This window comes from Podarcis filfolensis (assembly GCF_964270895.1).
Source record: "Podarcis filfolensis genome assembly, chromosome: 17".
Taxonomy (NCBI): domain Eukaryota; kingdom Metazoa; phylum Chordata; class Lepidosauria; order Squamata; family Lacertidae; genus Podarcis; species Podarcis filfolensis.
Window position 1 is genome coordinate 5,565,022 of NC_139621.1, and position 27,976 is coordinate 5,592,997.

The 27,976-nt window shown below is 46.0% G+C and overlaps 1 protein-coding gene across 2 annotated transcripts in view; it reads right to left on the reverse strand.

Moving 5' to 3' along the window:
- Positions 1–389: 389 nt before the first annotated feature.
- Positions 390–27,976, reverse strand: part of TFE3 (transcription factor binding to IGHM enhancer 3) — a 33,868-nt gene continuing 6,281 nt past the window's right edge. The window contains exons 2-10 of one of the 2 annotated variants that reach the window (XM_083593581.1): positions 19,652–19,765; positions 12,095–12,308; positions 9,930–10,205; positions 9,725–9,814; positions 9,106–9,223; positions 8,918–8,977; positions 5,848–5,923; positions 2,900–3,047; positions 390–2,786 (exon numbers count right to left, since the gene is read on the reverse strand). In XM_083593581.1, the coding sequence (XP_083449707.1) occupies positions 2,478–2,786; positions 2,900–3,047; positions 5,848–5,923; positions 8,918–8,977; positions 9,106–9,223; positions 9,725–9,814; positions 9,930–10,205; positions 12,095–12,308; positions 19,652–19,765 (1,405 nt within the window). In that variant the 3' untranslated portion in view covers positions 390–2,477. The remainder of the gene's footprint in view (positions 2,787–2,899; positions 3,048–5,847; positions 5,924–8,917; positions 8,978–9,105; positions 9,224–9,724; positions 9,815–9,929; positions 10,206–12,094; positions 12,309–19,651; positions 19,766–27,976) is intronic. The other variant, XM_083593582.1, reaches the window with a different exon arrangement.

Consider the following 27,976-nt stretch of genomic DNA (forward strand, 5'->3'; position numbering starts at 1 on the left):
TGGAATTCAGCATCACTCTCTTATTCCATCTGGTCAAGCATTTGAGTTTGCAGAACAGAAAGACACCCCCCCCCAAAAAAAAACCCCTTTCCCCATGCTCTGCTCTGGAGGATCTTCTGACCAGCACCCTGAGCCAAAGGCCCCTTCTCTTCCATGGAGGCCAACAGGGGTGGAGGAAGAGAAGGGAGGAAAGCCCTATAGAGCAAGCAGAAGTCTTAGCACAACACTTCCGCTGACAGGGTCGGGTTAGGTGAATGGCACCACCAAAGTCCCACCATCTTATGGCATCCAGCTTAGTGTGGCTTTAAAAACAGAGAGAAAAACTCTCTATATACACTCATAACTGAATTCTCCACAAGACACAATGAGGAAACAGGTACTACAGTAGCTATAGAAAATGGTCATTGCTGGTTTATTTGTTTAGAAGCCTCTAGTACTGGTAGTGGGAATGTTTAAACATACAAAGTAAAAGGACAGAAGGTGCAATCTGGGTCATCACTGAGGGTGTAGAACCCACAACAGGAAAACCAGCCCCTTCCCTCCGCCTCAAATTCTATCCCTTTCACCCCCTTAATCAGACTTAACCTTTTGTTAATGGAACCCAGTTCTGCTCCTTTTAAGATCTACAACCACTTGCCCTAATCTTATCTTTGCAACTTCCTCTGCGCTCGGTCCTCTTGCTTCTTACGAACAACACACACTGGAATACCACTACAGCGTCTGGTTTACATTGAACACTCACTCCTGTTACCCTCATTTCCAGCTCAAAAAGGTCCCAGCCTAGAAACTACCCAGTAGTTTCCTCCTACCCAGTGACAACCTCCAGTAAGGCAGCTCTTCTCAGTTTCAAAGGGTGAAATTCAACATCATGCTAAGGTGATTGTTCCTTTTTGGCTTGCCAGATGGAGCAATCCCCCGCCCATTTCAGAAGTTCTCCCGACCTCCCCAGAGCCAATTTCATGGGACGTGCGGATGAGATGAAGAGAAGCCCCACACTAGAAATGGCGGGTCGGGCACTGGGCTTCTGTGGACAGGCCTCATTAGTTAAATCCCACCCAAAATGACACTTTCTGAAGGACAGACATCTGGTATTCCATTTTCCAGCACAGACTTCAGACTATGCTGTGATTCTAAAGTGCGGGAGAGACGCAAAGCCCTCTAGAAGCTGTTGGATTTAAGCTGCCATCAGCCGCAGCCAGGATGGCCAATAATCAGGGAACGACGGCAGGTAGAATCTAATAACTTCTTAGAGGGGCACAAGTTACCCTAAAAAGCCATAAAAGCTTAGTGCTTTTAGATAATATTTTGAGACAGCTACTCCTGGGTGACCACTTCTGTTTCAAGGGGGTTCACACACATTCACACAGTGGTGAGGCTAATACTGGAGCCCAAATGATTGTCTCTGCAGCAATTGCGGCCACACTTTTACACCCAACAGAGTTGGGTCACACAGAAGCCTGCTTCCAGTATTTTAAAAAACTAGTGGATTCAATAAACGGTACAGTCTCATTTGCTCTCTGTTTCTCCTAATGTCCATTTGGTATGCAAAAAGTTTTTGAGTATATAAAAAAAACTTGATTATAGCTTCATTTATATTAAAAAACAAACAAACAGGGGTGACAATTAAATGCTGTGTGGCAGTAATGTACCCTTAAATGCAACCACATGAGCAAGAACATTATTTCACGAATTTTTCTGCCTCTGCACCCCACTCCCTTTCTTTGCCCACAAAGAAGTCACAAGGGACAAAAATCAAGTTTTTCTGCAGTCAGGTCAGAACTGAAGGAAAGAGACGAAGAAAAAAAAAATTAAAAGCGGTAGTTTTGATAAAACGTTGAATCTGCCGACTTAAACAAGAAAGGGTGAGAGTTACGAATAAAAAACGACCGATAACTATATAAAATAAACCTAACTTTTTTTAAAGGGGAGAGTGCCTCTAAATTATGCAAAGCAAGGAGGCCACTTTCTCCTCCTCTCCCACCTTAATTTCCCCAAATTATATACAGCAAAGGCGCAAGAATGCAAACTGAGGGTTGGAGTGGATGAACTGAGGTTTGTGGCTATACGCTCCTCACACAGTGTTAAAGAAACGCCCTACTAACGTTTAAAACGGCAGGTTTAGGGAAATGCAAAAATGCACTATTCCCAGAGTTTCTGAAGCTTGGGTCCAGAAGGCTTAGGGCCCCTCACTTTGTGATGGGACATCCTATTTCTCTTGCTCCAGGGGAGGACTGGTACTATGTGGCTCTGCAAGCCCTCTTTCCCATGGCCCTCTTGCTAAAGAGGCAGCAGCTCAAGCTCTCCCAAAATATGGAATGTCGGGGAAAGGAAGGGGCACAGCCTATAGCAGCAGAGGGGGAAAAGCCTCCAAGATTTGAGGGAGAGGAATAGTCAAGAGCAGGAGCAGGGCACGGTGAGTAAGGGTAGGAGCCTTCTCCAGCTCCTCTTCCACTGCCGAAAAGTCCCAAGCGCTGCCATCACGAATCATCTTCCATGCTGAAACTGGAGCGGCGGCTGCTGCCCTTGGAGGCGCCAGGCGAGACGGAGGAGAGGAGCGGATCAGAGGCACCCAGCGGGGACAGAGCGGTCCCATCGTCCATGAGAACATCCTGCAGGGCTCCCCCGTCGGAGCCCAGAGCAAGGCCCAGCCCCAGTTCCTCTGCTGTGAAGGGCAGGTCCAGGGACTCTGCAAAGGAAGGAACCGGGTCTCCTCCCAAGGGCTGAGTCAGAAGCCCCTGTGCGGAAGTCAAGGGCAGCCCGTGCATCTGCACCTGCAGTTCCAGCTCCTGGGGAAGAGACCAGAGACGGGAGAGTGAGACCCAGCAGCAAGCCTGAACTACACCTTCTGCATCCCGCCCCACCCCTACCCCCTCCTGAGCACGGCACCCGCTTCTTCTACCTGCACTCGCAGTTGCAGGCTGCGGTTGGCCTGTTCCAGCTTGCGCTGCCTGAGTTCCATCTCTTTCGAGTGCTGCTGCTCTTTCTGCAGCTTCCGGATGTAATCCACCGAGGCTTTGAGGATAGTTCCTTTGTTCCAGCGCATCTCCCTAGGGAGGAGGGGAAAGGGGAGCTAGTCACCTGGGCAAGCAAGGTCTGTGCATTCCTTTTTCCTTCCTTTTAATTTTATTTATTTATTAAAGTTCTTACGTTAAATCGGTAGAAGAGAAGAAGAGTTTGAATTTGATATCCCGCTTTATCACTACCCTAAGGAGTCTCAAAGCGGCTAACAATCTCCTTTCCGTTCCTTCCCCACAACAAACACTCTGTGAGGTGAGTGGGGCTGAGAAACTTCAGAGAAGTGTGACTAGCCCAAGGTCACCCAGCAGCTGCATGTGGAGGAGCAGAGACACAAACCCGGTTCCCCAGATTAGGAGTCTACCGCTCTTAAGCACTACACCACACTGGCTCATTATCATATTACATCACAAGGCTTATTAAACTATAATTTTCAACATGTATACAGTGGTACCTCTGGATACGAACGGGATCCGTTCCAGAGCCCCGTTCGCATCCTGAAGTAAACGTAAGATGCGACTGCACGTCTGTGTGTGCGTGGGTCGCGTTTCACCGCTTCTGCGCATGATGTCATTTTTGAGTGTCTGCGCATGTGCAAGCGGCAAAACCCGGAAGTAACGTGCTTCGTTACTTCCGGGTCACCATGGAGCACAACCCGAAAATACTTAACTTGAAGCTACTTCAACCCGAGGTATGACTCTACAAAGTTTATATACTAAAAGGGGAAAAAAGAAAGAAATAACAAGGGCAAAAAACTATTCCAGAATCATTCATACACACACACACACACACACACACACACACACACTTTGGACTTCCTGTCTATCCTGTTGCATATTCCTTTTTTACAAATGAATGTACTCTTATTTTTGTATATTTCTTTACATTTTATCTAATACATTCCTATATCAATATGCACCCTTGGTCTTATTTCTCAACTCAGTCCCTCTCCAACGTCAACCGAATGCTAGCACAGACAGGGAACCTTTACTGTATTTTTGAACACATATCTTATATCTATTCCACTTTTCCTTAAATTTTTGTTTTGAATTGCCTCTCAGGCTATTTGTCAACTGCGCCATTTCAGCAAATTCTTGTAGCTTGTTATGCCAATCTGTTATTGCTGGGACGTCTTCTTCCTTCCACCCCTTTGCCACCAAAGTCCGAGCTGCAGCCGTTGCATATAAAAATACCTCCCTAAAGGCATTTAGGATGTCCCTGCCAACAATACTTAACAGAAATGCCTCTGGTCTTTTTAGAAATGCTTCCAAACATTTTTTTAAACTCATAAATTAAGGTCCGTGCGTTCCAATACATACACACTAATAAGAATTGCCGGGCCAAGGTCCGGTTGAGTCCAGCATCCTGCTTTCAACAGCAGGACAGCCAGATTCCCCATGGGACTCGCAAGCAGGGCACATAAAGGATGGCAGCCCTAGAATCTGCAGCCCTAGTTATCATGGCTAGTGGACTAAGTAATGTAAAATGTTGCTGTGTGTATATGGCTGGCTGGCTGGCTGGCTCCCTACCCACTGCCAGGATACTCCATTCCTTCCTTCCTTCTCTCCCCCTGCCAGTCAGTCAGTTTCCATGACCACTGGGCATACCAAGCCCTCATTGGTTTGTTTTCTGAGTTTTTCCTTTCCCTGCCACCCAAGGGATTGTATCCTAAAGATTTTGGAGCTTCTGCAACTTTGGGGTTGCACCAAGCCTGCTGACACCTCCCCACTTCTACACGGACGGTATCATTCTGGCTACATATGGAGAGGCATTCAGAGAATGAATCCTTCATGAGTATACAGACATATATACAATATATTCTACTCAGTACTGTATACACTGGTAAGATATAGCTCAAAGGACAAAAAAAATCTTGCCACCCAAACTATCACTACTGAAGACACATTTAGAATACAACAGCGGTTAGAAGGTGGATGAATGCACTGCCACCAGCCTGATGCCCCCCTCCCCAATATTTTGGATTACAACTCCCATCTGCCCCAGTGAACACAGCTCATGGTGGCTTAGGGCCCTCGTATTTATGGGACCGCCTCTCCTGGTATGCCCTGCAGAGGACCTTAAGGTCCATGAATAACCATAGTTTAGAGGTCCCGGGCCCTAAGGAAGTCAGACTACTCTCCACCAAGGCCAGGGCCTTTTCAGTGATGGCTCCAACCTGGTGGAATGCTCCGTCCCATGAGACTAGGGCCCTTCAGGATTTAACCTCCTTCCGTTGGGCCTGTAAGACAGAGCTATTCCACCTGGCCTTTAATCTGAATTCAGCCTGATCTTTTATTTCCCTTTTCTTCCCTCCCCTTTTATGAAAATCACCCGCTCTGAGACCCCACAGCTAACTCTCCCCTGGCCTCCTCGCTGGCCCAAGGAGGGCCAATTCAGCCAGCTAGCCCTGGGGATTATCTAATGCTTATTTCCCCTAAATTGATTTCTGAATTATGAATTTTATTGTTATTCATGTTTTCATACTGTATTTTATGCTGCTTTTACAATTAAGTGTTTTAAATTTGTTGTTAGCCGCCTTGAGCCCAGTTTTTGAACCGGGAAGGGCGGGGTATAAATAAAAATTTATTTATTTATTTATTTATTTATTTATTTATTTATTGTTATTATTGCTGTTGTTGTTGTTGTTGTTGTTATTATTATTATTATTGCTATAGCCCAATACTTCCAGAGGTGCCAGGTTGGCAGAGGGTGGCCTACACGTGCAGGCTTCTCAAGGGAGGGGAACTCACAGCCTTCCTTCATGCACACACCCCACCCAACAAGCCCTCATCTCACGGTGCTGAGCAGTTGTCATTCATCTACTATACTTACGGATCATTCGATTTGGGGATGAGAGTCCCCAGCTCTTTGATACGGTCGTTGATATTGAACCGCCGCCGCCGCTCAACTGCCAAGAGGGAGAGAAACGTAAGTGGCACTAGATATTATTAAAGCACAGCTACTCGTGTTATCTTTATTGGTTTAAGAAAATAACACAAAAAAAACTCATTTCCACAGCACTTTCCAGAAAGCAAAGCATTTTGCCATTCAATCAACTCATTTAACCCTACAACAGCCCTATAAGGTAGGCTCGGCAGAGAATGCGGTACCTTGCCCAAAACCAGCCAGGTATTTCTCTCTGCCTGGTACACCTCCAAACCTCAAACTATACCTTACTGGCATGAGCCCTGGATTGAGGGCTGGGGGTATGATGAAATGCCACACAAGCAGAGAACCAAGTGGAACTGGGCACCAGATTCAGCTTCTCAAGGATCTCGGTTTTCTTTAGAGAGAGACCCCAGGCTTCCAGCCCTTATGGTTGCAAAGATAGGCTTGTAAACATGTAGCAGTGCTGGATTTACGTATAAGATAAAGAAGCTATAGCTTAGGGCCCCACTCTCTTGGGGGCCCCCAAAAAATTTAAAGGGGAAAAACCTGGATGTACATTTCCAAAATATAAGATAAAAAACAAATAAAATAAAACCTACATGCAGCAACAGCGTTTTGTGTTGTGTAGGCTCCTATGATGCAAGTCATGGGCCCCGCCTGCTAGCCTGCTCCTTAAAATATCACTGGTTTTGTTATGTGCAAATGGCTGTTAGGTCCATAAATTACCATATAGTATATATTCAACACAAAAAACAGCCACAATTTGTTGTTGACGAAGGACAGCTGGACATATAAAGGGCCCCATTACCTTCAGTAGATTAGGGCCTCATCAAACCTAAATGCAGCCCTGGCATGTAGGCAGCACCGCTGGTGAAGTCTCAGGTGCCAGGCAGACGGCTCAATAATATTTCCAGTAGTCAGGAATTCAGTGACCTGAGTAGCTCCTTGTTCCTCCCCATCACCATCAACATGTGAAGGAGAAGCTGCCCAAACAGGCTTAATTTCCATAATTTATAAAGGCCGCAAGAATCCAGCGCCTTTTTGCCACAGAAGCTGGGTGATCTTGGTGCAGGATCTAGGCTTATACATGGTCACAAATGCAGCTCAGATACAGGGCCCAAATGGTGTGGGGTACATCACACAAAATGTTTGGGGAAATGCAGGGGAGAGAGAGCGAAGTTACATTGGCTGCTACCAAACAAGCTGAGTCAGCCAATCCTGTTCTTAACCCATCAGATTAGCCCAGGGCATACTCTGTTAACTGGCTCAGCCAGTTTGCACACTCCTACTTGATCAGGTCCACAGGCCTGGCAGTCTTGCACTTTTACTTCCTCTCCCAACATTGGTTTGAGTGGTGTCAACCAACCATCCCTCATTCCCCGCCCCTCTTTTGGATCAATCCAACAGGACCAACCAGTTTAGCATCAAAACCTCCAAACATACACCTTGGTTAACACCGCCACAAATTTCCTCTTGCCCTTTGCTTTAAAACAATACAGTGGTACCTCGGGTTACATACGCTTCAGGTTACATATGCTTCAGTTTACATACGCTTCAGGTTACAGACTCCGCTAACCCAAAAATAGTGCTTCAGGTTAAGAACTTTGCTTCAGGATAAGAACAGAAATCGTGCTCCGGCGGCGCGGCAGCAGCAGGAGGCCCCATTAGCTAAAGTGCTTCAGGTTAAGAACAGTTTCAGGTTAAGTACGGACTTAAGACTTAACCCGAGGTACCACTGTAATAGGTAACACAAAATTTAAAATATGCGTTCAAGTTTGGTAGGTTAAAATGCATCAGTGGACCAAAGGCATTCGAGTAACTAACACCCCAAAACAGTGGAATCTACTGCAGGGGTCAGCAACCTTTTTCAGCAGGGGACCGGTCAACAGACCTTGTGGGAGACCAGACTATATTTTGAAAAAAAATAATGAACAAATTCCTGTGTCCCACAAATAACCCAGAGATGCATTTTAAATAAAAGGGCACATTCTACTCATGTAAAATCACGCTGATTCCCACACCATCCGCGGGCCAGATTGAGAAGGTGATTGGGCCAGATGCAGCCCCTGGGCCTTAGTTTGCCTACCATGGTGTACTGTATCAACTCTAGTTTCGCCCCAAAATTCTACCCTCCAAGGATAGCTCAGTTGATGGAGCATGAGTCTCTTAATCTCAGGGTTGCTGGCCAAAAAGACTCCTGAATGGCAGGGGGTTGGGCTAATGAACCTTTTGGTCCCTTCCAACTCTACAGTTCTATGATTCTATGGCAGCTCCCCTCATCTCTGAACATTGGCCATGCTGGCTGGTGATGAGACTGATCCTCTGTCGGGGACCCTGGGGGAGCTGCCGTCAATCAAAGCAGACAATGCAAACTTTCTGAGTCGGTATAAGGCCACTTTCTATGTACCTACAAGCTTCTCCGCCCCCCAAGTATGCAATGCTTAAAGGTAAAGGGACCCCTGACCATTAGGTCCAGTCGTGGCCGACTCTGGGGTTGCGGCGCTCATCTCGCTTTATTGGCCAAGGGAGCCGGCGTACAGCTTCCGGGTCATGTGGCCAGCATGACTAAGCTGCTTCTGGCGAACCAGAGCAGCGCACAGAAACCCCATTTACCTTCCTGCCAGAGTGGTACCTATTTATCTACTTGCACTTGGATGTGCTTTCGAACTGCTAGGTTGGCAGGAGCAGGGACCGAGCAATGGGAGCTCACCCTGTCGCGGGAATTCAAACCTCCAACCTTCTGATCAGCAAGTCCTAGGCTCTGTGGTTTAACCCACAGCGCCACCCGCGTCCCCATGAAATGCTTAGGTTTTGAAATAACAAATAGATAACTAAATACTCTCCTGCTGTCACCAAGGTATCCAGCATTCCTTATCCTCAGAGCAGGCCCACCGAAATTTGCAGACATGAATAACTTTGCGTCCATTCATTTCAGCAGCACTTAAGTGGGACACAACGCAATATCGCTTTAAACATTTTTAAGATGGCGTTTTCACCAGTAAAGGGTACTCACTCAGATTATGGTTGTCTTTCTTCTGCCTTTCCTTCAGGAACGCTTTGGCTTCATTTTCTGCTAAGGAAGATACATAAGCCACAAAAATGATGGTCAGGGATGACTCTGAAGTCGCTACCCCTTCCCAGCTGTACAGCATCTTACTTCTGCTGAGCCCTGATGGTTTGGAATGCAAGAACCCCCAGTACCTGACATCTCTCTCTTGATATTGGGCAGGTCAGCCGGGCAGGAGTTGCTAACCGTCACAGCTGGCTCCATCATTCCTGGGTTGTTGTACACATCCAGGAGGTTTCCAGAGACTGGCAGCTGCACATAATCATAGGAAGAGTACAACTTACTTTCACATGGATAAGTCTGGCCCAAGTCAGAAGTGGGCAAGGCCTCCAGGCCACAGGGCTCTGAAATCACCTTGCCAGCTCTCTGCTCTTCAGTGTATTACAATTCACCCAGCAGCGCTGCACACAAGCTGGCTCCAGGTCCCTTTGGGGATTTGGTTAAAACAAGATATATGCTACCGCGATTAACAAAAGAGAAATTTATTCAGCAACAGCATCCTCTCGTTTTTATCAGAGCTGCTGACGAAAGCAGAAGCTGAAAAGTTTCTCCGCATAAGTAAGATTTATTAACTTCCACCCATTAATGCAACAGAGGAGATTAAATCAATGAACTGTTTTTTAAAAAATAATAATAATCAGTTGACAGCCCTATAAGTTGTGCTAGCTATGGCTGGAAGTTCTGATCCATTTTAAATTCCTTTTCCCCCCACAATCACGCCTCTGCCGAGAAACCACCAAAAAGGCTACTCACAGTGCTGGGCATCTGTAGGCCTCCGTAGTTAAGGATTTCATCATTGTAGCTGGATTCCAGGCTGATGATCTCATCAATTACATCATCAATCTAATTTTTAAAAGGGAAGCAGTTAAACCTGAGATAAGAGACCTTAATCAGAAGTCTTTATAAAAGCAAGGAGGGAGGGACAAACGAAAGGTAATTGAGGCAGAGTTTTACTCACCTCTTTCTCAGAGCTGGAGCCAATGTTCAGCATAGCCATGGGGCTATTGGGGGCACTGCCAGGACCCCCTGCCACTCCCGGCTGCTTGGCCAAACCATGTTGGGGCTCAGGAGCAGAGGCAGCCTGTGGGGAGCAGGTGGAGGCCCCAGGACTTGTCCCAGCTACAGCCTGTGTTGCTATCTTGCTCCCCATGGCAGTGGAGAGATACTGCTTCACCTGTTGCCTCTGCGCCTGTTGGATGTGATACTTGGTGGGGTTCTCCAGGTGGGTCTGGACCTAAGCTCAGAGGTGAGAAGAGAAGGGACATTAGCCACAGGAAAAAGAACGCCAGCCAGCCAGAACTCAAGCGACTGAAGCCCAACCTCTGCACTTACGAGGGAGAAGGGTTCATTTCGAAGAATAAGGAGCAACTGCAGGGGCAGCCTATGTGCTTGCCAGATGTTTTGGACTATCCCTGCCTTAGAGAATGCTGCCGACTCTTCCATAGGATCCTTCTGCCCATCCCTTGAGCTGGGCTGAGCTCAAAGGGATGAGGAGTGTTATAGCCCAAAGCACTGCGAGGTGCACCATGTTGATAAATGTAAAGGTAAAGGGTAAAGGGACCATTAGGTCCAGTCGTGGCCGACTCTGGGGTTGCGGCGCTCATCTCGCTTTATTGGCCGAGGGAGCCAGCATGACTAAGCCGCTTCTGGCAAAGCAGAGCAGTGCACGGAAACGCCATTTACCTTCCCACCGGAGTGGTACCTATTTATCTACTCGCACTTTGACGTGCTTTCGAACTGCTAGGTTGGCAGGAGCAGGGACTGAGCAACAGGAGCTCACCCTGTTGCGGGGATTCGAACCGCCAACCTTCTGATCGGCAAGTCCTAGGCTCTGTGGTTTAACCCACAGCGCCACCCGCGTCCCTTATAGCATGTTGATAGCAAACCCCAAAGAGCACCTCAGCTGGCTTGAGACCCTAGAGATAGTCACGCTCAACAGCAATCGTAAAAGACATAGATTGTCTAAGCCAGTAATTCTTAAAACTGAGCAGCATAAGCATCAGCAGAATGAGCTTAGCCTTGAGTAACAACTGCTGGACATGGATGCAGTCACAAGCAAACGCCGGTGTCAGAGGAAGGCAGCTTGGTTATGTTATCTTGGTCATTAAGCAGACGTGAGCTCTCCAAATAAAAGACAGGATGGAAATGTTTCGAAATAAACAATGCATTTGAAGGGAATCAAAGAGGCCAGATCAAGCCCCTTCGTGTCAAGGGGCAGAACCACTGACCCACCAAGCCCACCAGCTCTGCTGACCGAGCTTCTTCCTGTACTGATCTACCTAAACCAGAAGCCACCAATGTCATGCCACTGGGCATGGTGCCCGTGAAGCCTCTGAGACCCCCTTCCCTATGTAATCCTCATAGAACTCTAGCCCAATGGTTGCCATTAATCTGATTCTGAATTGATTTTAGAATGTATTTTAATTAATTGATTGTGCTTTTATGAAAACTGTGCTATTTTTATTGTTGTTAGGCGCTCTGAGCCCGGCTTTGACTGGGGAGGGAGGGATATAAATTATATTATTATTATCATTATTATTATTATTTTGTTCACTACCTCCCCAGCGATGAGAATTGCTACTTTTTTCTCTCTTGAAATGCACACAGAGCATAAGGAGGAAGTTGAAAGAGCGATGTTCTTTCCCACTTCCTTTTTTCGCCTTTATTGCGCTTTTCAAGGCTCTGATTCCGCTGGATCTGATCTTTGGGGAAATCATTTGTGTGTTGGCGGGGTGCACTTTCTCTTTGTTTCTCTGGGTGGGGGCTGATCTGGGGGAGGGGAGAGAGGAGTGACTGGAGAGGGCGGTACCTACTGAAAAGTTCAAATGTACCCACGGACCTAAACAGTCAATGAGCGCTAACCTCAATGGTACCACAAGCATGCCACAGAAAGACACTTCAATGGTGACTTATACCAGCCAGCTCAAGCTGTGTCTGAAGCCATCAACCATTTCATGGCCGTCTTGTACTTTTCCCTGTTACAGTGCTGTAGCATCCCACCCCCAAAGAAGAAAATGCTCCCACCACTAGGCCACCCAGCCCTCCTCCTGCCACACAGTCCCTCCGGGCAAGATCAGAGCCGACTGCCACCCCTCCTGGACTTCCTCTCTCCTTCCGACTCACCTTCAGGACCTCCACAGGAACCTGGGCAGGGGCAGGGCGGGCAAGGGGGCTCATGGAGATGGCGGGCGTGGAAGGCGCTGGGGGCGCCGGAGTGAACTGTGCCGCCTGCTGCTGCTCTCGGCGCTCTTGTTCTTGCGTCTGCGCCCGCATCAGCTGCTGCCGGAGAAGCACGCGGGACGACATGGCGGGACCCTGAGCTGGGGCACTCGGAGGGCTGCCGGAACAGAGGAAGGAGAGAGAGAACATTCAGCAGCCATCAAGGAAATCTCATTACAGTCATACCTCAGGTTGAATATGTTTCATGTTGAGCGCGTTCGAGTTGCGCTCTGCGGCAACCCAGAATTAACGGAGCGCGTTACTTCCGGGTTTCGCCGCTCGCGCAGACGCTCAAAATGACGACACACGCATGCGCAGAAGCGGCGAAAAGAGATGTGTGCGTGTGCAGACGTGCCGCTGCTTATTAGGCTTGCTTCTGGATGCGAACGGGGCTCCGGAACGGATCCTGTTCTCATCCCGAGATACCACTGTACCAGGGTTCTGCACACTCCTGTAATGAAGCTACAGTCATACCTCAGGTTACGGTTGCTTCATGTTACGTACTTTCAGGTTACGTCCCGTGGCAACCCGGAAGTACCGGAAAGAGTTACGCATGCGCAGAAGCGCAAAATGACATCATGCACATGTGCAGAAGTGGCGAATCGCAACCCACGCATGCGCAAACGCTCCACTGAGGGTTGCGCTCTTTTCATGTTGCAAACGGGCCTCCGGAACGGATCCTGTTTGCAACCAGAGGTACCACTGTAGAGACAAGATTCCCTGCCCTAGACAAACCTGGACGCAGAACAAAACAGGCAGTCGAAAGCTGGTGTTACTAACAAAACCTTAGATCAAGCACGTTAGAGAACTATTTTTTAAAAATGTATAAAACTGGGAGGTCAGCCTCAGAGATGGAATAGAAATAAAAACCTACCGAATAGGAGAATTTAATGTTGAATGTCAATAGAATACTTAATGCTGAGATTCTGATCCATTTGAGTGTACATCTTTGTCAGACAACAGTTCCGTCGGTTAGTAAAGTTGTTTTAAAAGATAAATTTGTTTTCTACACTCAGAGTTCTGCACTGGATTCAGTTGAATGTTAAATATTTGTCCCTATCGCCATCTTGTGTCTCTAAAAAGTTGAAAAAAATAAATGGAAGCCACAGGTGGGGGGGGGCTGATGTTACTGAATTTTATTTGGATAAACGTTAAATTATGCAAGCTTTCCTTTTTTAATATGGAACAAAAATACATTTTCCCTTCAAGTTCAGGCATGAGGAGCCTGTGCCCCACCAGATCTGGCTGAACTGCAACTCCCATCAGCTCTAGAAATTATGGCAAATGGCATGGGTTGATGGGAGTTGTAGTCCAGCAACTTCTGGAGGGTCACAAGTTCCCCACATCTGCTCATGATGTTTTTCACAAGGAACACGGAGGGTATAAGCAAGTCGGACCCCTGACAATTGAGTCCAGTTGTGAATGACTCTGGGTTGCAGAGCTCATCTCACTTTAAAAGCCGAGGGAGCCGGCGTTTTTCCGCTTCCACAGACAGTTTTTCCGGTCATGTGGCCAGCATGACTAAGCCACTTCTGACAAAACCAGAGTAGTGCACGGAAATGCCATTTACCTTCCCGCCGGAGCGGTACCTATTTATCTACTTGCGCTGTATGCTTTTGAACTGCTAGGTTGGCAGGAGCAGGGACCAAGCAATGTCACGGGGATTCGAACCGCCGACCTTTTGATTGGCAAGCCCAAGCGGGCACAGTGGTTTAACCCACAGTGCCACCCACATCCCAGGATTCTCCAGTGAGCAATGCCATCTAAAAACCATTTGAAGCATTGCTTCTCTGACCTGGGCAATGCGTTTCCCAAAGATTGTTCCCTCCAGCGTCACCATGGAAATCGTTCTCCCAACAATCTCTCAAACCTTGCAAATCCTCTCTCTCTCTCTGTTGTTATTAATTGCTTGCAGGTAGCCTTGAAACCCGCCCTCTAGCACTGATGTCATGGGCAGAACTCAGCCCTCAGTTTAAAGGGGCTCCTTGCACAGAAGGAACGACTGGAGGAGAGCAGTGTTGAATTCCACATTGTCACTCAACATAGATTCCACTCTTTGGCAGGTTTTAAATAATTACACAAGATTCTTTAGAGAAAGAATGTTGTGTAAAATTCTAATATTTGCAAGAATGTTATTTATGTGAATTTGTAAAATCAATTTTTTAAAAAATAAAAAAGACGGATTCGAACTCAGCTCTGTTTCTCATGGCTTGCTCCTGTAGAGCTACTCTTCCAGTAAATGTCAAGGAAATACACAACTATTTCACTTTCCAGAGACCTGTATCGGGAAGGTTTCACTGTTTGACATTTATTGTGTTTTTAATATTTTGCTGGGAGCCGCCCAGAATGGCTGGGGCAACCCAAATCAGATGGGTGGCACATAAATAATAAAATTATTATTATTTTTATTATTATAATTTCAGATTTCAACGAAGGCTAGAACCTCCAGATACTTTTTATATGCTCTGGCATTCCTTTATGTCCTATGTATCAAAACCATCATTTTCAAGACAACCCTCGTCACAAGCGTGATAGATTTGGAACTAGACTTGATGATCTGATAAGGTTGATAATCTTTACTTGAACTTCGTTATTTTAACTCATGTGCAACTACTCATTCTAAATGCCTATTTTATATTTTTGTTTTTCATCTTTTAATTTGCCTGTTGTTATAAATGTTCTCTCTCATACACATTATAAAATGGAATAATAAAACACTTTACAATAAAAATAAAATAAAATAAAATAAAATAAAGATCACAAAGTCTAATTTCTTTCCAGCCTACAAAATACCAAGGTCTGTCTTCATTTTTGTTTTTTAAAAAGAGGAGGTGGTAAGTAAGTTATGTGAGTGGAGACTGAACAAGTGCCAGGAGTTTCATTCTAGCTTTAAAAACTACACAGATAATTTATAAGAATGGGCTTTGTGTTATTGATTTTGTTTATTTATTGGACTTATTACCTGCCCTTGAACCCAGATGTTCCCGAGGCAGCTGACAACATTTTCATTACAAAAGCAACAAATCAAACAAAACATAGAAACTTGTAAAACTTGTCATGAACCCACAACCCAGCAGAAGGGACTATAAATCAGCTCTATAAATCAGTCACCTCCACAGACCCGAATGAAAAAGTACATCTTGACTTGATGGTGACCTACTGACATGGGGGACCACCGTATGTCCAGTGGGAAAGAGTTCCACATCCAGAGTGCTGCAACAGAGACGGCCCTGAGCACAGAGGCTGATGAGGTCCGTTCAGCCCGGACACTGAGGTCCAGCTCCGAGGGCCTTCTGGCGGTTCCCTCACTGCAAGAAGTGAGGTTACAGGGAACCAGGCAGAGGGCCTTCTCGGTGGTGGCACCCGCCCTGTGGAACACCCTCCCATCAGATGTCAAGGGAATAAACAACTATCTGACTTTTAGAAGACACCTGAAGGCAGCCCTTCAGTTTTTAATGTTTAACGCTGTATTTTAATATTCAGTTGGAGCCACCCAGAGTGGCTGGGGAAACCCAGCCAGGTGGGTGGGATATATATAAATTATCATAAATTATTATTACAGTGATCCATGCGAGATGCACATTCGCAACCCGCAGCATTCATGCGCGGGTTGCGATTCAGCGCTTCTGCAAATGCACAAAGCGTGATTTAGCGCTTCTGCGCATGCGTGACTGCTGAAACCAGGAAGTAACCTATTTCGGTACTTCCGGGTTTCGGCAGTCCGCAACTCGAAAAAACACAACCTGAAGCGGCTGTAACCTGAGGTATGACTGTATATTATTATGAATAAGCAGGCCACCTTTGCATATGTAAATTAAACAAGTAATTGTGGGTGCGATTAAAGGATAGGAAATTCCATTAACTATCCATACAGTAACAAAATAAATGAACAAGCTTGGCTGCTTTGATCATTGTGCTGGGAGTATGTCCTAATCCGTAACATGAACAGAGTACAACATAACTGCAGCTGATCTGCAGATCATCAGACTGAAACACCAGAAATGCAGGATGAGGTTGCTGCCATAGGATCCTTAAAATCAGAGCTTCAAGAAAGAGGAAAAGGGGCTGGGGGAAAGAGGGAGGAACATTTTCAGGCCCCCTTGGATGTGAGGAAGAAACTCAAAGACATCTGGTCAATTTCTGCTTAATAATTAGCCACAAGAACGGCAGATCCCTGTGATTAAGGGCCTATCTCCACTCACTGGTCATAGTCCTTTTTAACTGCAGCCCCCAACCCTTCTCCTCCAACACACCTAATCTCCCTGCATTGTTCTCTTTCCCTGCTCTGCAACCAATAATTCTGAATCTCTCTCTCTTTAAGCAGCCCCTGCCTACATCCTGCAAGGAAGAAGTTGTAAAAAAATGGACTACTGGTAAAAAAACACACACACAAAAACCACTATGCCAGTTGAAAAACTGCGGCATACCCTCACCCTTGTTGTAAACAAAATATGCCCTTTTTCCCTTATGGGGTATCCAAGAGCCCGTATAGAGTCCTTACATGGGTTCCCTATTGGTAGGAGAAAATAACAGAGGCCAACCAGAGAATATTGAGAAGCAAAGCAGCTAGTAAGCCTGATCTTTATTGATCTGTTGCAACAGGGTGCTCCCCTCACACGCAGGAGAAGGAGGAGGACCCCGAACCAAGGTGTGCCTGCCCTTATATAAACATTTTAAATTCCCTGCCCTGGAGCTCCAGACCACCCCTCCATACATCATACATACATCACAGAAGGGGTGTAACCCAAGACCACCCCCCACAAACATCATACCTACAACACAGAAAAGGTGGTCTACAACAGAAATTTGAATGTTGTTGTTTTTCCTTTCTCCCTGGTTATCTGATAATGCCTTATCTGATTGCCTTTCCTGGTAGTCTCTCACCCTTTGAAATGGTGATTACTTAATTCCTGTAACATTACTAAATTTCTGTAATGACCGATGGAGAATCTGCAAAGGACTCTCTAAGGGCTCTTGTGTCCCCCATAAGGGAATAAGGGCAGATTTTCGTTTATTGCAGATTTTCGTTTATTACACTAGGAAGCTAGACTGTTGGTCCACCTAGCTCACTGTTGTCTGCACTGACTGCAAACAGCTTTTGAGGGTTTCAGACACAACGCTACCTACTCCTAGGTCCACCTGGAGATGCCAGGAATTGATGTGGGAAATTCTGCATGCAAAACTGATGCTCTACCTCTGAGCCAGTTGCAGACCTTGTGCTCTGAGGAATTGACTGCAGGAGACAGCCATGGGGTGGCAGAGAAGGGGAATTTCCCCCGGCTTGTTTGCTTCCGTCCCCACTGTTTGCATTGCATCAGACAGCTGCCTGCCTCACTAAGTCCAAAGGTGAACATGGGTCAGAGAACAACAGCCAGCTTCTACAGTCAGTGCCTACCAAACCCAGACCAACTGGCAGGCAATCACCGACTTTTGCTGATGCACACATGGGAAACCCCATGCAAAATGGTCACCACCTTTAAAAAACCCCGGAAGCCTTCCTTTGGGAATTATAGGGACAGAACTACCCAAACTGTATAGAAATATATTCATGTATGCAACTACAGCGGCAAGAATGCTACTTGCCCAAAAAATGGAAAGAAGAAGTCCTAGTGAAAGAAGAATGGATACAAAAACTTATGGAATACGCAGAAATGGCAAAACTTACCAGAAAAATAAGAAATCAAGATAACAAACTTTTTATAAAAGAATGGAAATATTTATATTGACAAATAAACTGTAAACAGATAAGAACATTGGCAGGATTGTTGCAACAACCTGCAGTTTTATAAGAGTATATATTTAAAGGAGATGACTAAATGAGTAAATTAAGTTAATTTGAAATATGCAGAAAATATAAAAAATAAATTTAAAGAACCGCAGGAAGAGGGGGAAGGAAGTCGAGTTTTGAAATGGTAAAATGACTGTAAAATTATTGAAATGTATAAAAAAGAAAATTAATAATAATACTGTAGTAATAATAATAATAATAATAATAATATAATGGTCGCCACCTGTACACCATGCTCAGTGAGACATTTGTACAGAGACTCATAAAGGAACAGAGGACATGGGGATGTCCCTGAGAATAAGAACCTCAGGGACAAAGTATAAGTCCATAATGCCAGGCCACCAAGGCAAATGGGTGTCCTCATGTGTACAAGGAAACATCCGGGTTACAAATCCCTCACAACTGTTCCCAATCACCATTTGGGGCCTTTATGAAAATCCAGTGTTTACCACACTACACTGGAGAAAATGCCCAAGCAGTCTGAATTTAACTTCTGTTTCAAATAAGGAAGTTTCCTTCCTGATGAAGGACAAAAAAAAATCTAGCTGTGTCGGCAGAAGTCTCTGCCATTTCCTAAACATGTGCATGCCCCTATACAGTGCCACCTTGGTTCTCAAACACCTTGGTTCTCAAACGCCAAAAACCTGGAAGTAAGTGTTGCAGTTTTTGACCGATTTTCGGAGGCCAAATGTCCGATGCGGCTGTCAGCTATGGTTTCCGGGGCGCCTGCACCAATCAGAAGCTGCGACTTGGTTTTTGAACATTTTGGAAATCAAACAGACTTCCAGAACAGATTAAGTTTGGAGCTTTGGTTTTTGATATTTAATTTGCGCTTTTGTGGCATTTTTGGTTAATTTGTTTTTGTGACTGTGTGGAACCCAGTCCGGCTACTGATGGATTGATTGTGTGACTGTGGAAATGGATAAAAGCCCCCCCATTTAAATAATGACTATCATCAGTGCAAGTAAGAAAAAAAATTATTTTAATTTTTATCATCTACAATACCGCCTTATTTATTTTATAGTGCAGTACATTGATTACTCCTTTCATTTTATGGATCAATGGTCTCATTAGATAGTAATATTCATGTTAAATTGCTGTTTTAGGGATTGTTGTTTTTAAAGTCTGGAACGGATTAATCTGTTTTGCATTACTTTCTATGGGAAAGTGCGCCTTGGTTTTGGAACGCTTTGGTTTTGGAACGGATTAAGTTTGAGAACCAAGGCACCACCATATTAGAATCTTCAGCAAGGGCAGCAATTCTGTCCGGAGACGTGGGCAAGATAAAGAGAAACCATAGCTTAGCCTGACGTCACGTCATCTTGCCTCTTTTCCTCTCCCTAGGAGGCTGAAGTCCTTAAATGAGCCACCATGCTGCTCTAAGGATCATCCATGGAAAAATAATGGAGGCACCTACACATCCTTCTGCCCCAGTGAGGGGTAGCAGAAGCACCGCAAGAATCCAAACATGAGGAGGTGGGAAGGGATGGTCCCTCTTTGTTCCTCTTGTTCACTTGCGCAACAGCAGCAGATCAAGCAAATCATCCCGACTGACCTCAAGGTGATCTTGGGGTATTCGGAAAGCCTTCCCCTTCTCTCCCCGCCACAGCCCAGAGGCCCTACCCTCAAGCTTACAAGACGGTTCCAAGATGGCGGCCCTCTGGGCTCCTTACCTGACTCCAATGGGCTGGCTCTTCAGTTCGTAGAAGTTGTCGCTGCTCAGTGAGAGGATATTCTCCAGGTCAATGTCAGCCACAATCCCAGACTCTGGAAGGAGGGAGTTGAAGCTGTTGGAAGAAAAATACAAAGGTCACGGGGTCAGAAAGGCGAGTTCTCTTTGAACTGCAATGGCTATTATCTCGGACAACAGGCTGAGACACAGACCCAGCTCAGCCTCTCTCCATAGGAGCAGAAAACATGCATTTAACCAGCTTTGCTGAGGAGGCAAGCTGTGCCCTTTTCTGGAGACATCTGACTTGTCCAGGGCCATTCACAATCTTCACAGTGGACTCCTGAAACATGCTCTACACGGGACTGATGTGAAGAAACATTCCTAACATTCAACAGGTGCAGAAATGCCACCACTGGACTGCTACCTGGGCCAGGTCAGTCAGCGCATATTATTCCAGTCTTGTCCAATCTGCACTGATTGACTATTTATTTCCAGGTTTAAGTTAGGACACTGTTCGTATATGGAAAGCTGCATCTTAAAAGTACATTAGGGACGGCCTTCTCTTAATATGCTCATCCCACTCACACCCACCTTGTGTCAATGCCAGTGGTCTGCTCTGTGTGTTCCTCACTGACAGAAGTATAGCAGATCTCCAGAAAGAGCAGGGGCGCAGGGTCATGGAATCATAGAATTATAGCATTGGAAGAGACTAGGGGGTCATCTAGTCCAACCCCCAGCAGTGCAGGGTCTTTTCAGTTGTGGCTTCAGACGGAGAGTGTTTTTAGATGCCCTGGCAAACATGGCTTTTTAGAGACCTCTCTACTGCTGCTGCAATGGACCTATGTCTGCCTGCTGCATTTATTATTTTGATGGACTGTGCCTTTTGATTTGCTGCACTCTCGCTGTTTGTTTTGAGAACTGTTGTTCAAATTGTTCATCTTCAGTCTTGGGAGCAAATGTAGATCTTCTGAGGAAGAAAGCCAGAATTCTTGTAGCAACAACTGTTCATGTATTAGACGGGTGTTCTCCCAAACTGGTGCACCAAAGATGTTCTGGGCTACCACTCCCATCATCCCTGATCCTTGGCCTTGCCTGCTGGGGCTGATGGGAGTTGTAGTCCAAAACAAATGGAATGCACCGGGGGTTGGGGAAAAGGCTATTGTAAGTATACCAACGCTTGCAGTTTCTCTCGACTTCCTTGATGCCATCTTTTACTGCATGTTGCCCACCACAGTCGGCAGCGTAAGCTCAGGTTCCTCCCTTTCCTTCCTTAAATCTCTGTAGAGTACAGCTTAGTCCTGTTTCACACAGCAAGGCTGAACCAATGGGAATGTGGAATGCCCACACCTAAGTCTGCGTGGCATTCGACAGCAGCCACAATGGGACAGTGGCACAGAGATCACCTCCCAAAACCGACTTTGTTGCAATTTATCAAGATGAGGCTGGAGCAGACGGGGGAGCAGCGATGCCAGGGCTGTGTGGGCATAACAGAAAGAGTGGAATGGCTGCATCAGTGTGTTCATACGGCCACAGCCACATGGCTACCTGCCCTGCTCCAGCTCTGCCCAGTGACGTTGGCGTTGGGAAGGTATCTCCACAAGCTTTGCCCCACCACCCAGGCCCCTTCCGGTGCTGTGGGGATTAGAATGCTGAACGAGAACTTGGGAGACCCAGGTTCAAATTCCCACTCAGCTGTGAAGCTCACCAAAACAGAAAGGCTTTGGTGTGCCAAATATCAGGAAGCAAAAGAGACTTTCACAACTACGGACTGCACAGAATGTCATAATAAAAAGAAAGTAGCAGTATTGGGGCTGAACTTGGAGGAAAGGAGTGAGAATCCCACCCACAGAACTAAGAAACACGGGGCTGTTGTGTTTGCAAACCCAGATATAGGGTTAGAGCTGGCCTCTTCCAGCCACCTTGTTCCATCTTCCTAACAGGTCTGCTGTTCTTCGACTCTAGCAGGGTTAACAGCTCCCCTAAAAAATACCAATGGTGTATTTTAACATTAAAAATTATGCACAGTGTTTCCAGCAATAACCTCTGGCATTTTTATAAAGGACATTTCAGGTGTTCAAAAGAACATATACAGTACCTGAATCCTCGCAACAACCCTGCAGTGTTGGTCAGTAGTAAAGACCATTAAGAAGGCTGATCAACGAAGAATGGATGCTTTTGAATTCTGGTGCTGGAGGAGACTCTTGAGAGTCCCATGGACTGCAAGAAGATCAAACCTATCCATTCTGAAGGAAATCAGCCCTGAGTGCTCCCTGGAAGGACAGATCCTGAAGCTGAGGCTCCAATACTTTGGCCACCTCATGAGAAGAGAAGACTCCCTGGAAAAGACCCTGATGTTGGGAAAGATGGAGGGCACAAGGAGAAGGGGACAGTAGAGGACGAGATGCTTGGACAGTGTTCTCGAAGCTACGAACATGAGTTTGACAAAACTGCGGGAGATAGTGGAAGACAGGAGTGCCTGACGTGCTCTGGTCCAGGGGGTCACGAAGAGGCGGACACGACTAAACGACAACAACAGCAACCATCCCTACATTTGAGTGGTGACCTGGGGGTGGAGCTGTCTGTCTCAAGCCAGCACCTTGTTCTCACAAATGTCACCCAGACACCCCTGAGAAGGCTGTAAGCAGGACCTGAGCTCAACAACATTTGTGATTCCTGGAAACTGGTATTCAGAGACAGACTGCCTTCAACAGTGGAGAGGGAACATAGCCATTATTCATGGCTAATAGCCATTGATAGCATTCTCCTTCATAGAACCACAGAACTGTAGAGTTCTGTGCAGTAGAGTAACTGTACAGTTACAGAACTGTAAAGCTTCTAGCTTAAAGCTTTGGAGTTTGTGGCAGAGGGCAAGATTTCAATCAGGGACTTCTTGGTTCTGCCTTGTCATCCCTCGGCCTCTAGGTTCCTACTCCTTGTGGGATGCATGTACATGGCTGAACACCGCAGTCACCGAGATGTGTGGCAGACGGTTACACCTATAGTGGTAACAACAGGAATCCTATGGCACCTTTTAAGACTGACAAATTCACAGGTAGCAGCCCGTTGCTTGACTGGGGCCAGCAGTATGGAGTATAATATATCATGCCAGTTTTGAAACAGTTACTCTGGGCTACCAGTCAGTTTCTCGGTTCAATCAGAAGTGCTGGTTCCCACCTACAAAAGCCCTAAAGAGCTTGGGACACGGGTACCTAAATGACCACCTGTTCCCACATGATGGTACCTACATATTGAAATTGCCTCAGAGGCCATAAGCCTACAAACCAAATCTCAACCTGTTCATATTTACAGTGGTACCTCTGGTTAAGAACTTAATTCGTTCCGGAGGTCTGTTCTTAACCTGAAACAGTTCTTAACCTGAAATACCACTTTAGCTAATGGGGCCTCCCGCTGCTGCTGCACAATTTCTGTTCTCATCCTGAGGTCAAGTTCTTAACCTGAGGTACTACTTCTGGGTTAGCGGAGTCTGTAATCGAAAGTGTTTGTAACCCAAGGTGTTTGTAACCCAAGGTGTTTGTAACTCAAGGTACCACTGTACTTCAAAAGAGTAATCTAGAGGAGTTTGGTAACTCCATTCAATGTACACCAAGCTTGGCACAGATATGGAGTTGGCTTGCTTCCTAGGTTCCCCCTCAGTGTATACATTCCTATTACAACACTACCATTGTTGTCCAACATGCATCTGATAGCACAGGGACTGTGAGCAGATCCATAAAGCACATCCAACACTGTCGTTCATTAAGGGTGCTGGGAATTGTAGCTTGTGTGGAAAACTACAGTTCCCAGGACTCTGTGGGATAAGCCAAGTGCTTTGAAGGTGCGTTGGATGGGCTTTCAGTGTATGGTGTTGATCTGCCTTGCAGCGCCTTGGTTTGCAAAGTGCCTAATTCAATCCCCGCTGCCTGATATCTTGAAGATCTGGTGTCAGCATAGAAGATATGGATGGATCCATGGATCCATGTTCTAACTCTATATAAGGCAGGTTCTGATGCTCTAATAAGGATGTGGGCCCACATCGCAATGCATATATCAGTCTTTTTAACATTTATTAGCTGGTCTTCAGCCTTGGCTCTCAGAGCTGCACACAATGTAGAATGCCAAATACAATAAAACAACAAACTGTAGCAGTAGATTAAAAGTCTGGATTGTTTGGTCTATAATGTCACTCCTGAAAGCACTACATAAACATTGAAGTATTCTTATTAGTCATGTACTACTTGTAAAATCGCTAGTCACAGACCACATACAAGGAATGAACTGCCTCAACTACACAAATAATTTCAACACATGCAACCTGCATCAACACAGAGAACCACAGGCCATGCAGCAGTTCCTATGAACATACCCTGTCAACCTTCTGGACCAATATGCAAACGACCCACAGCATTACCTCCACCCCACGTTTCATCTTGCCCACTTCTGACAAGAACACTTTTGCTTTTCACACCTCCCATCAACATATATGCATCTCTAGCACAATGTCAAAAGTGTCCGCACTCGTGGAATAAAACAACCTGTACCTGGTCTGTGTAAATAACCTCAAAAGTTAATCTCACTCGGATTGGGGGTGGCGGAGGAGAGAAAACTGGTACAGTATAGCATAAAACCTGGGGAAGAGGAACCTTCAGGTGCTGTTTTACCAGTGTTAGAAACTCAGATATATAAATTTATCACCAAATGGCATTTTAAACCTAGGTTACAGTCGCCATAACAGAATAGGGATGTGCTTTGGGGGGGGGTGAGATTTATTATTATTATTCATTTAATTTCTATTGTTTTGTACGTTTAAGAAAAAAATATCAAAGTGGTTTAAAGGTAAAGGTAAAGGTACCCCTGCCCGTACAGGCCAGTCGTGACCGACTCTGGGGTTGCTTGCCCATCTCGCTTAAGAGGCCGGGAGCCAGCGCTGTCCGAAGACACTTCCGGGTCACATGGCCAGCGTTACGAAGCTGCAGCTGGCAAGCCAGCACCAGCGCAGCACACGGAAACGCCGTTTACCTTCCCGCTATAAAGCGGTATCTATTTATCTACTTGCACTTAGGGGTGCTTTCGAACTGCTAGGTGGGCAGGAGCTGGGACCGAACGACAGGAGCTCACCCCGCCGCGGGGATTCGAACCGCCGACCATACGATCGGCAAGTCCTAGGCACTGAGGTTTTACCCACAGCGCCACCCGCGTCCCGTTTACAAAGTGGTTTACAACACGTTAAAACATCAAATAAAACAAGACATAATAAAACAAATTCAAGCTTCAAGGAAAACATTTCAGATCCTTCCCTAAGAGATGTTTGGCTTTCCCCATATTTATTTACCTACTTTATTTTATAGCACTGCCCCATAGCAGAAATACTCTAGGAAGCCAGGGTGGTCCCCAGATGTTGTTGGACTACAACTCCCATCATCCCTGAGCTCTGGCCTTGCTAGCTAGGAGTGATGGGAGTTGTAGTCCAACAACATCTGGGAACCCCCAGGTTGAGAAAGGCTGGGTTAGAGTGTCGGACTAGGACCTGGGAGATCAGGGTTCAAATCCCCACTCAGACATGAAGCTCACTAGGTGACCGTGGGCCAGTCAGCCTCTCAACCAACCTCACAGTGTTGTCTTGGGGATTAACTGAGGAGGGGAGTGAACCATGTACTCCATGGAGAAAAAGATGGGGTATAAATGTAATAGATAAGCTCTTCTGCTTCAGAAAGTTGGAGGGGGAAGCCAGAGGGAGATGTCAGTCGCCACTGGACCCACACCAGTCACAAAACGTGCCTGGGGGATTTCAAAAACAGGGCTGTTCTCTCATGAGACCCAGCCAACATGGCGAATGGTCAGAGACAGTGGCGGGTGTAGTCCAACACCATCTAAAGGGCCACAGACTGGCCCTTCCTAGTGTAGTGGTTGAGAAGCACATGAACTGGGAGATGGGCTTCTCCAGTTCAAGATCTGAGCTCAGCCATGAAAGCACCAGGCCTTCGGCTAATCAGTACTTTCAACCACAGGTCCCTGTCTGCAGTACTGAAGGAATAACACTGTCTCATCCCATAGGATTGTTGCTTGCAGCAATAAAGATTTTTCAATATACACAGCACCATCAGTGCACTGAGTATGCGAAGCACTCTCCGCACCTGAATTCGCTGTACAGTATAAATAAATATCAGCTATTATTAGAGCTGAAATGCTTAATTAGCTAATCAGCTTGATCAATCAGTTAGAAGTACTCTGATTAAAAACATGGCCCCTAAAGAAGAGCAGGGTTTTTTAATTTTTTTCAAAAGGGAACTGATTTTCTATTTAAAATTCTGGACTTAGCAGCATAATCGTATAAATGTTTACATGGAAGAATGTCCCACTGCAGTCGGGGGATTTACTCCCCAGGAAGTGCCTATAGGACTGCACCCCTGAAGCACTGATACATTCCAAACCAACATAGAAGCCATTACTCCAGACAACACACTATTTCTGTCTCACTACTCTTATCTTATACCCGTAGTGATGTATGGAAGTGAGAGCTGGACCATAAAGAATAAAGAAGGCTGATCTCTGAAGAATTGATGCTTTTGAATTATGGTGCTGGAGGAGACTCTTGAGAGTCCCATGGACTGCAAGAAGATCCAACCTATCCATTCTGAAGGAAATCAGCCCTGAGTGCTCACTGGAAGGACAGATCCTGAAGCTGAGGCTCCAATACTTTGGCCACCTCATGAGAAGAGAAGACTCCCTGGAAAAGACCCTGATGTTGGGAAAGATGGAGGGCACAAGGAGAAGGGGACGACAGAGGACGAGATGGTTGGACGGTGTTCTTGAAGCTACCAGAATGAGTTTGACCAAACTGCGGGAGGCAGTGGAAGACAGGAGTGCCTGGCGTGCTCTGGTCATGGGGTCACGAAGAGGCGGACACGACTAAACGACTAAACAAGTCTTATCTATCCACAGTCGCTACCATGGCCTTCCAAAACAACCTTTCCACAATTCCCCTTATGCAGCATTCACACAAGACGCAGCTCAAGTTGCTGCTCTTCTATCTATGACGTACATTCTAGATTTGTGGGGCAAGTGAGAAAGCATTTGAACAGCAACATAAAGGAAATCCTCAGGGTTATCCGCACCGCAAATGTTGGGCTGTAATCAATTTATGAGCACACTAGACAATCCAACAGCAACAAACCTCTTAACCTGATTTTAAAACCTGCAACCTGGGATTACCCCCTCCATTTCCATTAGAACTTTGCTTTTCATTAAGTGTGTGGATGGATCAGCCATGCAACTTTTGGGCAAAGATATTCACGATTGGCTTTAGCCAATATCAGCAATTAGGGATGCAAGCTGTCAGTAGAAGATTCATCAACTACAGCTGTTGCAGTGTTTATTTTTACAGCAATAAACACTGCTGTTACCAAAAAATGGGGGGGGGGGTAGAATAGAAGGCAGCTTGTGCTCACAATGAATGGTGGTGGTTGTTTTTTTCAGCTAAAGTTGTAACAAGAGCAGTCTTCCTGAACCTGATGCCCTACAGATGTTGGACTCCAATTCCCATCAGCCCCAGTCAGCACAGCCAATAGTCAAGGAATATGGGAGCTGCAAACCTACAACATCTGGCAATCACTAGGCTGAGAAAGGCTAGTGTATGTCCACTTCATACTCTCTCCCAATATATATCCCCACCACTGCCACAAAAAACACCATCTATGATGGTAATATGTACATCAGGCATAGGCAAACTCCAGCTCTCCAGAGGTTTGGGACTACAATTCCCATCACCCCTGACCACTGGTCCTGTTAGCTAGGGATGATGGGAATTGTAGTCCCAAACCTCTGGAGGGCCAGAGTTTGCCTATGCCTGACGTACATCAAACTTACCAACCAAACAACTTGTTTAAAAGCCAGTAATTAATCAACTAAAATTCTCTAATCAGCTGACAGCATTTATATAGCACGTTTCAGCAGCCTAAACAATTCATCCAAATCAATGTTTCCCAAACTTGGATCTCCAGCTGTTTTTGGACAACAACTCCCATCATCCCTAGCTAGCAAGACCAGTAGTCAGGGATGATGGGAATTGTAATCCAAAAACCACTGGCGACATACGTTTGCGAAACACTGATCATCATGATTTCTGTGCGCTCCTGCAAAGGTCAGTATTATTAGCGCCACATGGCAGACGGGAGACAAACACACCAATCCTATAAATCTACTTGGAGGCAAGTCCCAGTGAGTTCAATGCCACTTCCAGATTGTGTTAGATGCTGCAAAGCTGCAATCCTATACAGTGGTACCTTGGTTCTCGAACGCCTTAGTTGTCGAACAGATCGGCTCCTGAACG